The 9,855-nt window shown below is 37.7% G+C and overlaps 1 protein-coding gene across 1 annotated transcript; it reads left to right on the top strand.

The window, feature by feature from the left end:
- Positions 1 to 370: 370 nt before the first annotated feature.
- On the top strand, positions 371 to 9,098 carry LOC131432838 (facilitated trehalose transporter Tret1-like). The gene is made up of 3 exons (XM_058599384.1): positions 371 to 721; positions 7,669 to 7,824; positions 7,890 to 9,098. The coding sequence occupies exons 1-3, from the start codon at positions 661 to 663 to the stop codon at positions 9,083 to 9,085; spliced, it is 1,413 nt and encodes a 470-aa protein (XP_058455367.1). The 5' UTR covers positions 371 to 660; the 3' UTR covers positions 9,086 to 9,098.
- Positions 9,099 to 9,855: the final 757 nt, after the last annotated feature.

Here is a 9,855-nt window from a genome sequence, read left to right as displayed (position 1 = left end):
GAAACGAAACGAAGAAAAACTGTCACGACCCATTGGAACATTTGTATCGTTTATTTTTTTCACGATTCTATTATTTTAGCTAAGCTGGAACTCGCTTCTAAATTAATATTCAACTTAACCGAAATGAATGATACCAGTTAAGTTGAACTTAAAACAATTTTTTTTTGCACACAGAACTTCGGTGCTCACTCGACCAAAACCAAACCGATCTAATATTTATGATCAAAATGTACTTCCAGATGGGATCCTCTCACTTTGCTACTACTACAATGTACTCATCGGCTTCGGCTAAGTAGATTGTGGAAGTGACGGTCGCAAGCGAGCGAGCGGTAAAAAAAACTGCTTCACCATTCAGTAGCAGTTGGTAATCTTCCCCGGGCAGATGCGTTTGATCGATCACTTCACGGCTTAGCAAATTAATCTCTGATAACGAAGATATCAGATGTGTTTCGAATGGCACCGATAAGGCTCTAGCGTACAGGCAATCGCTGGTCATTCAAAGATTAGGTTTTGTTTACGATTTAGTTTTTAACCGGATTGTCAACGGTGTATTCACAATTTCATCTTAACAGTAGTCAGTGATCTAACTTGGACGAACCAAGTACCGTCTGGTTTTGTGACACAAGTGTGATATTGCACCTGCTTTGTAATCAAGTGATAATGCTGCAATTTGTGCTAAATGCTATTCAACGTAAAAGACAGTATGTTGCCGCTTTAGTGGGTAAATATTGGTCATCTTGGTGTTCAATACTTTAATTCTGATCAAGGAAACGATCAGGCGCGTACACAGGGGGGGGGGGGTGTTAGAGGTTCAAACCCCCCCACCCCCCCGAAACAAAAAATTATAACCCATGGGAAACATTGTGATATAAATTGTACATGTGTTGATTTATCACCATGTTCTAAACCCCCCCCCCCCCCCCCAAATTTTCTCTGGCTACGCGCCTGGAAACGATGCTAGTGTATATATCTGTGGTTTACGTTCACCAGTACAGGTGATCTATAAGAGGGATCCCGAAGAAGTCATCTAGGATTTTTGATTTGCGTATTGTTTATAGATGACATATGCCAATAATCGCCTAGTGGTTACTGATGTCATGCCATGCAAGACGATTCCTAATGTATGTGAAAAGAAAAAAATCCTGAATATACGTTAGCTCGGTCCAACACAAATAGGATGCAGTTAAATGATCGAATTCGATGTTAAATTTTGCAGAAATGTGGCATTCACTAAGTTCCGAATTGTTCTAAGATGAGATGTCCCATGTCAGTTCTAAGATTGCCGGATGCCCCATGTCAAGGCTTCTCGATAAGATTAAATTACCAAATATAGAGTCGCGAAATAATTATGAAGAGTGAATTATATGACGCATGAATTGAGCTGATAACATATTCGCAAGCTGCTGTCCGGGAACCGTTTGAAGGTGCAATTAATTTGATATGATATTCGGGGAATGTATTTGGTAAACATTGTGAAACTACGGTAATCAAAAGAATTTGTTTTTCGTATGTGCCTCTTTTTTAACGCTCTGTTATGATACTTGTTGAAGACTCAGACTTTTGTTGAGACGACGTTGCAGTCGTCAACAGTTGTTGAACCACACAAGATATAAGATCGTTTGCTAAGCTGTTCTATTATATATGGGCTCATCTTACAGAAAAAATTAATTTGAAGTGACGTCTCACTAACTTTCCTGGCTACGCTCAAATAAAAATTCACGTTCGATTCACTTGAAAAATCACGTAGACTGGTTTCAAATGTTAAATTGAATATTTTACATGACGAAAATGAATGTTATACGAACATCCCCTAAAATGAATAGAGTCTTCACATAAGGTTTACGTGAATTGACCAAACGTCAAACAATCTACGGGAATTTCCAGTGTGAAAAACTCGATTTTGAAAATGGCGAGCAGTGGCCCTCGAAGTGTAAGTAGTGTAAATATTTGCGAGAAAAGTTATTTAATTACAATTTTTTTCTCCATCGATCGGACCCTTCCAGTATGAAAGTTTCCATGTGTTCAACTGGACCGAGTGCCTGCGTGAGTCCGGAAGTTTACCCGCTCCTGCCGAATGCTTCAAACAGGCCGTCGGTATGAAGCTAGAGACACTGGAACCATGTAATGCGACTTCAACCTGCATCGGTAGTGTTGTGGGAGTTCTTGGATCTCGACTTCGGCTTCGGTTGGATGGCAGTGACAACATAAACGATTTCTGGAGGCTTGTCGATTTGAGATACCACGACGTTATTAGATGCTTTTTAAGCCATTGGAATGATATGACAATTTTCTGAAATAAATGTTTTATATTTTATGCCATTTTTCATTTAATAGATTTATATCAAAATCTGGAATCTCCCTTTTGGCTTTAACCAAGGGGCAAATCACTCTAAACTTTGTCTGAACTCAAACAAGTTATACCGGGAGTAAAAAAGTTTAGCAGGGATCTCGCTGGATTAGAATGGGATTAGAGAAGTTTAGCCGAGATCTGGAAAAGCATTATTTTGACATAAGAAGCTGTGAACGTGGGAGCAGCGATGCCAGATATTTTTCATAGAAAATCTGTATTGTTTTGTATAAAATATCTGTATTTATCTGTATTCAGAAAGGAAATTTCGGAAATAAAATGATGTTTGAAGATGTTATTCCATTAGATTATTGTTATAGAATGGCAGATGCAAAGAGCATTCCTTTATATCGTAAATCCTTGCCGCACGGACATGAACATTCAACGACGAAATTTAATTGTTTTTGTTATCAACCACAATTGAATTGTAAATCCATATACTTTTTTCGTTTGAAAATGATGACTTGGAATTCAAACATGGAATTCAAACGCCCATTACGCAACGTCAAGTCAGGTCATACAACTTTTCAGTCTGACAATAAAGTTTCATGACGCTGCACGAAAAAATTTTCATTTGAATATGGGTAATCAAACACGCTCAGACGGAAAAGTTTCATTATTTCTTTCTTACTTTTTGTGGTATCTGTATAAATCTGTATTTAATTTGAGAAATTTGTATAAAATCAGTACTCTGTATTAAATCTGTATGCGCATGTAAAAATCTGTATAATACAGATAAATCTGTATAAATGGCATCTCTGCGTGGGAGCCAGTGCTGTCTCAACTGTTTTCTCCAAAAATCTGTATTTGGCTGAAAAGTTTATCTGTATAATATCTTTCTCGAAAAATCATACATCGATTTAGTTCGGGAACTGATTTTGCGACCCAGCGCTGGTGGGAGCTCGAATGACAGATACACTTCAAACAAGATTAGGCAAAACTAAGTTGGATTAGTTTTAAATTACCCTAATTTATCTAGACTAGTTGGGATTAAAAGAGATTAGAGAAAATTGTTTTGGAATGACATGAGTTTATTAGTATGAGATTGTCTAGAGTTTAGAGTGATTTGCCCCTTGGCTTTAACCAATATATAAAATAGTAATTTTCTGGTATCTAAATTTGATATGAACTGATAGATAAATGTGATATGAACAGTACATTACATTTTACCTATGAAACACGTAACTTTTACTGGATTATGCACTAAACAGCTTTTAAATGCCAGTCCATTAAAACCTACGTGAAAAGTAGGGTGGAAAATATTCACATAACTTTTCACGTAACTATAATATGATTATTATTTTGAGTGTATGTTCCTCCATCGAAGTTCACAATCAGTCAATGTTATGTAGACTTCAATGCGATATGTTTATCACTCAAAATAATCCAAAATTTCACTACCTTGTAACCAGAGATACCAGATATTTTCATAGAAAATCTGTATTCTTTGTATAAAAAAAATCTGTATTAATCTGTAATAAAATGAAATTTTTACAACAAAATGATGCTAAGATATGTTATTCCAATAGATTGTGGTTGTAGGATGGTAGATTCAATCAGTCATTGCTGCGCTCACAAGAATATTCAACGGCGAAGTTTCAATTATTTATCCACAACAATTGAATTGTAATTTCATATATTTATCTAGTTAGAAATTGGTGACTTTATAATTTGACATGGAATCTCAACGCCCAATATGCAACGTCAAATCGGTTCATATAACTCTCAGTTTGACAGTGAAGTTTCATGCTGCCATTACTTCCTTGAATAAAGTACTGTCTCTGAGTGTATCTTTTTCCAATAAATCATCTTTTCTGTACGTTTTAAATTCATTTGGCTTCTCCAATATATGTTTCCACTAAGTCATTGCAAAACAATGAATATCAGTTCAAATTGGTTTATAATATAAATGGATTTCACAGATTTCCATATTGATTTGTGATTGGTCCGTTGATTGATAGACTTTTATATGGTCACTGGAATCAAATACTAAAAGATAGCTCAGACAGAGAAGTTAATTTTTTTCTTTCTTACTTATTGTGAAATCTGTATAAATCTGTATTAAATTTAGGAAATCTGTATAAAATCTGTACTCTGTATTAAATCTGTATTAGCATGTAAAAATCTGTGTAATACAGATAAATCTGTATAAATCGCATCTCTGCTTGTATCATTCAGTCTCAAAACCATTGAATCCATACATACATTGTCAATCCAACAAGTGTACCGTAAAAGATATTTCTTTGTCGTGAGCTTCAATAGCATGAATATTTATTCATATCTGTAGAAGCTTCAGGGCCATAGTGAAGACTACAAAATACTTATGATGTAACATGGTTCTATCGAGTGATGAATAGGAAATGACAGTTCAATTGACGTTGCTTGGAATCTTTACCACAGACAGATTTAGTTATATTTTGCAATCACTACTTGAATACGGATGTCGACATATTTGTTTCGAATTATCGAGAAATTTAAACACGAAAAGAACACTGTTGTGAATTTTATCCATTTGCCTGGGTGAAGAAAACGTCAACTGACAAGAAGCGAAACGCTTTTTTTTTTATTCACCTACTGGTGTAATTATGTCTTTCTCATTCTCGCTAATTTTGTAAATTTATGTGAGCATCAGTTAACAAGATCATCAGTTGGATCAGTTTACCCAATTTTCAAAGTATTGTTGCACCGTCATTTTAAATTAAGGCTTCAAAACTTTATTCTACAATTCCGAAACTGGAAGTGAGATTTCGATCAAATTTCGTAGCGACTTATGAGCCCAATCTATCCCGAAAAAATCGAAGCGAGTTCCGTTTTTTAATGTCTTTAGCCATCATTACCGGCACTCTCGGGGACCTCCTGCGAGGATTGAGGGGCACTTACTGCATCACCACCTTAAGGTTCTTCTTACACCCTGGGGAAAACAGCCAACATTGATAAACGCAAAAGCAGTTTTCTCCGCAACTGCTAGATGAATGATTAAACATCAGTTTTTTTATAATATATTAAATAATAATTTATTTCTCTTTTGAATTTCCACTCTATATGACAACGAGGAAAACTGCTTCTGCGTTTTACAACGTTTCCAATTGCTGGTTTCCTAAGATTGTTAATATGAATTTTCAATACTCTCCATCTTATATCGCAGGTACCGGAAGTCGGATTCAGATGCAATTTCACAGTAGACTGTATGACCATTATAATCTACTTTTCAATCAAAGTTTGCAGAAATCAGTTCAGCGGTATCCGAGAAAATCGAGTGCCTTTCTTGATTTTTACTTCGTTACTCTGGGACCGAAAGACAGATCCGGAAATACATAGTTGGTTATGGGATCATAAGACCTTTTGTTCCAGCGGTTTCTGCGAAAATGGAGTACATTTTTTCTCCATTTTTTACACGTCTTACCTCGTTACTAAAGAACCGGCAGTCAGATCCGGACATAATTCAATAGCAAGCTGCGGAACTATGACAATTTGTAAACGTCAATCCATTTGTACGGATTTTTACTGACTTTCAAACAGCGGAATCTTCGGCACTCAGTTCAGTTGCTGAATGTGCGATGGAGTTGCACTAAGCATCAATCTGTCATAAATGTACTGATATGCTCAGTACAGATATTCCGTAAAAATTGCTATTAATTTGTAGTAAGCTGTAATATAAAACTTCTTTTTCGAAAAATGCCACTGAAAACGGAAAAAAATCAACTCATTTTCGTTCCAAAAAATAATTTATTTTTATATGCTGAAAGATGGTTGAGACATACTACCCAATAACGAATGATACCAAAAAAAATTAGCTGCGACTTATGTATTTTCTGCGATCATTATCAGCGTTTCGGTGCCAAGGAGGATTTTTAATAACTTACCATTTTATTGGAATGCTGAAATTAGAAGCACGTAGAGAGAGTAAAGAAAATAAAGAGTGATTTTTTTGCTGGTATCTTTTTGGCAACACTGTTTTTGACAGATCACGCAAGAATCGTGTCTTGTGTCGTTGCCAAACTTGTTCAGTTTGTTCTACAATTTAATCATGAATCGTCGTTTACTCTATAATTTTATCATGTATGGGCGCTTGTAAATGTTGGAGGAAAATCCGCTTTTTTATCGAAAAATTGTGTTCAACGACGAAGCTCATTTCTGGTTGAATGAATACGTCAACAAGCAAAATTGTCGCATCTGCAGTGAAGACCAGCCAATAGCAATGCAAGAGCTACCAATGCATCCCAAAAAAGTCACTGATTGGTGTGGATTATGGGCCGGTGGCATTATTCGTGAAAACCGACCGATATGTTGGAAAAAGTGTGACGAAATTGGACTTTACGCGAGGGCCATCTGAAGAGAAGCCGCGGTCAACATTTGCATGGAATCATTCTCAAACATTAAATTGTATTGATCGTTATATCGATTCCAAAACAGATTTCATCGATTTTCTCATTTTTTTTTTTGGTTTTGATAATCAAATTCTATACTCCTTTAAAATCACCCTTTATTTAAAAAAAATATGATTATCATTTAAGAAAAATGCAGAAATCGCATATTCTCGTTGCTTGCTTTAATTTGCAGCATTTTTTGAAGAAATTGTTTTCGATTGATTCTGAAAACTTTTACTATATCGGGAGAAAGTAATAACGTTTTGAACTTTACAAACTAGGTCAATAAAATGAAAACGAGTGTTCTGTAATATTTTTCACAAGATTTGCTGAAATTCAGTAGTTCGTTGACAGATGACTGTAAAGTAGGTAAATTTTACAGATCGTTCAGAGAAAGTCATCGTAAAATTTTCACTGCACTTGGCGTGCAAAAAAATTTCTGTGTAGATGAATCTATAGATATTTTATCTAACATTTTACAAGAATTAAGAAACAAGTGAGAATTTTATCCCATTATTCCAGAACCGGCCATCGGGTTCGGATGACAATTTTGAGCAAACTACACACTTTTAGTTTTTGCCGAATCTCGGCCAAATAATTGCCAAGATTTGCACCTTTGAGTACTCGGTAATCATCTCGACAAAAGATAAAATTGCGGAGTCTCGGCACTCTTAAATTTGACAAACGTCAGTTATTACCGAAATTGTTAGCAAAAAGCATGCACTTTGTCGAGAAATCAATGAATCTACTAAACGGAATCTCGGAAAACTTGAATATTGATTACAGAGCAACTAGCAAAATTCAGTGTTGCCGATCTGTCCCGGAATTTTACTTTACGGAGCTTGATAAGTTCGTGTATTAGTCATTATTATTTTCATTATTATTGTTATTATTATAACTTTAATTATTATTATTAATATTACTTTTTAATAGAAGATTCATTTGATTCCACAGCAAACCTCTCGATCGCCTGTATGGGTGCCAGTATGGCGTGGACCTCCCCGGTCGAGCCGAAGCTGAATAACCTGAACGAATCTCCTTTGTCTCGGATTCCAACCGCATCCGAACTGTCCTGGATAGGATCGATCCTAACGCTAGGATCTCTAACCGGTATGTAGCCATTTCGAACCGGCACCAACGATGACATTTTCACTTCACCAACTCAACCTTCACAGGTCCTGCATTTGCCGGTATTGTCGCGTACCGGTTCGGTAGAAAGCTCGCTATGCTATCCAGTGCTGTATTCTTCCTGTTGGCGTACGTACTTTTCCTGACCGCGGCATCCGTGATACAGATTCTGGTGGGTCGATTTCTACAAGGATGCGGCATTGGGTTTGCGATTACCATCACACCGTTGTATGTGGCCGAGATTGCAACGGCTAATCGACGAGGTTCTCTGGGTTCACTGGTTCAAACCTTCATCACGTTAGGGTTGCTGTTTGACTACGCCATCGGGCCATACGTCAGTTATACTGCTTTCCAGTGGATTCATATGATCCTACCGATCGTGTTTATACTGGCGTTTACGCAGATGCCTGAAACACCGCAATTTTTCGTGTCGAAAGGAAATTATGCAGCCGCAGCTCGATCCCTATCGTATATCCGTGGAGAACCGATGTCGGAACTACAGCACGAGTTTGACTCAATCCAGTATTCGGTAGAAGAATCCATGCGAAATCGAGGATCATTTCGAGATCTTTTCCGAGACCACGCGAACTTACGAGCGTTGACGATTTGCACCGGAGTGGTCATCTTCCAGCAACTATCCGGTATTAATCCGGTACAGTTCTTCACACAAACGATCTTCGACAAAACCGGCACCGGTCTGCGGGGTGACATATCCGCAATTATACTCGGAATCTTTCAGGTTGTGGCCAGCATTGTGACGGCTCTGATCGTCGACCGAGTAGGACGGCGTCCAACTCTTCTAATCTCCGCACTTGGCATGTGCTGTGCTCTCTTCGCTCTTGGAGTTTACTTCTTTTTGGACGCCACTGGTATGGAAAATCTCGAACAGATATCTTTCCTACCGGTAGTTTCACTGGTTTTGTTCGTCGTCATGTTCTGCACTGGCTTTGGCCCGATTGCTTGGGTTCTGCTGGGGGAGATGTTTGCCCCCAGCATAAAATCCCTCGCGTCATCGATCGTGTCCTCCATCTGTTGGTTGAGCTCATTTTTCGTCCTGTTCTATTTCACCGCTCTGGGTGAAGCCGTTGGAACCCATTGGCTGTTCTGGATCTTCGCCATCTGCTGTGCGGTTGGATTCGTGTTCACGTACGTGTTCGTAGTGGAAACCAAAGGACTTACTCTGCCTGACATTCAGGCTCGACTCAATGAAACTACGCCGGTGATTGCTGGCAATAAAAGCTAAGCTGCTGTACAAATTGCGGTTTTTATTGTTTTTTTTATTGATGACAGGCCATTGACAGCGGTAGCGTTCGTAGGGGGTGATTGAACATTTCTATACTGTGAGGTCTATGTCAAGTGGGTCAACATTGAAGCGTTCAAGTGGCCACTTGTTACAGTTCAAATAGAACCGTTGACATATGTGTGCGATGGACGATTGTGTTTACAGAACATACCGTTCTCAGGTTGCTCGTTGAATTTTCAATGATGTTTAGGTCGAATCATGTCAAACCAGCGATGTTAGATTTACGAAAAAACTCCGACAATCGACGGATTTGGCAGTCCGCAGCATCCCACATTATCGAAATGACGGAATGCGTAATGAATTCTCACTCGACTGCATGATTTTTCAGTGTTCGATCGGTTCAGTTGGCTACTCGATCAACTCGATTGACAGTGACATTATAAATGTCATTGAATATTCGCTCATTTTATGAATGTGTTAGTGTAAAATTTAGGCGCCTTAACCCATTTCACTACACTCCAGCTAGAGGAATGGATGATGGTGACTAAGGTAGGCCGTTTTGTTAATTTCCAGTGAATTTCAACAGTTAATGTTGGAATTCTAAGAAGAACTGGTTAGTTACTAGTTATGTATATCCGAAAAACATGAAGATTTAAATTTGTATATTCAGTTATGTAATGTTTTCATTAAAAAAAATAAACTGAAAATCAGCACGAAAACGTGCAAAATCGAAACAGAAGAAGATGAAGACGAATTGACAATTCAGTCCG

The sequence above is a fragment of the Malaya genurostris genome, chromosome 1 (assembly GCF_030247185.1).
Source record: "Malaya genurostris strain Urasoe2022 chromosome 1, Malgen_1.1, whole genome shotgun sequence".
NCBI lineage: Eukaryota > Metazoa > Arthropoda > Insecta > Diptera > Culicidae > Malaya > Malaya genurostris.
Note: the sequence above shows the minus strand (reverse complement) of the source record. Positions and strands in the feature narration are given on the sequence as shown.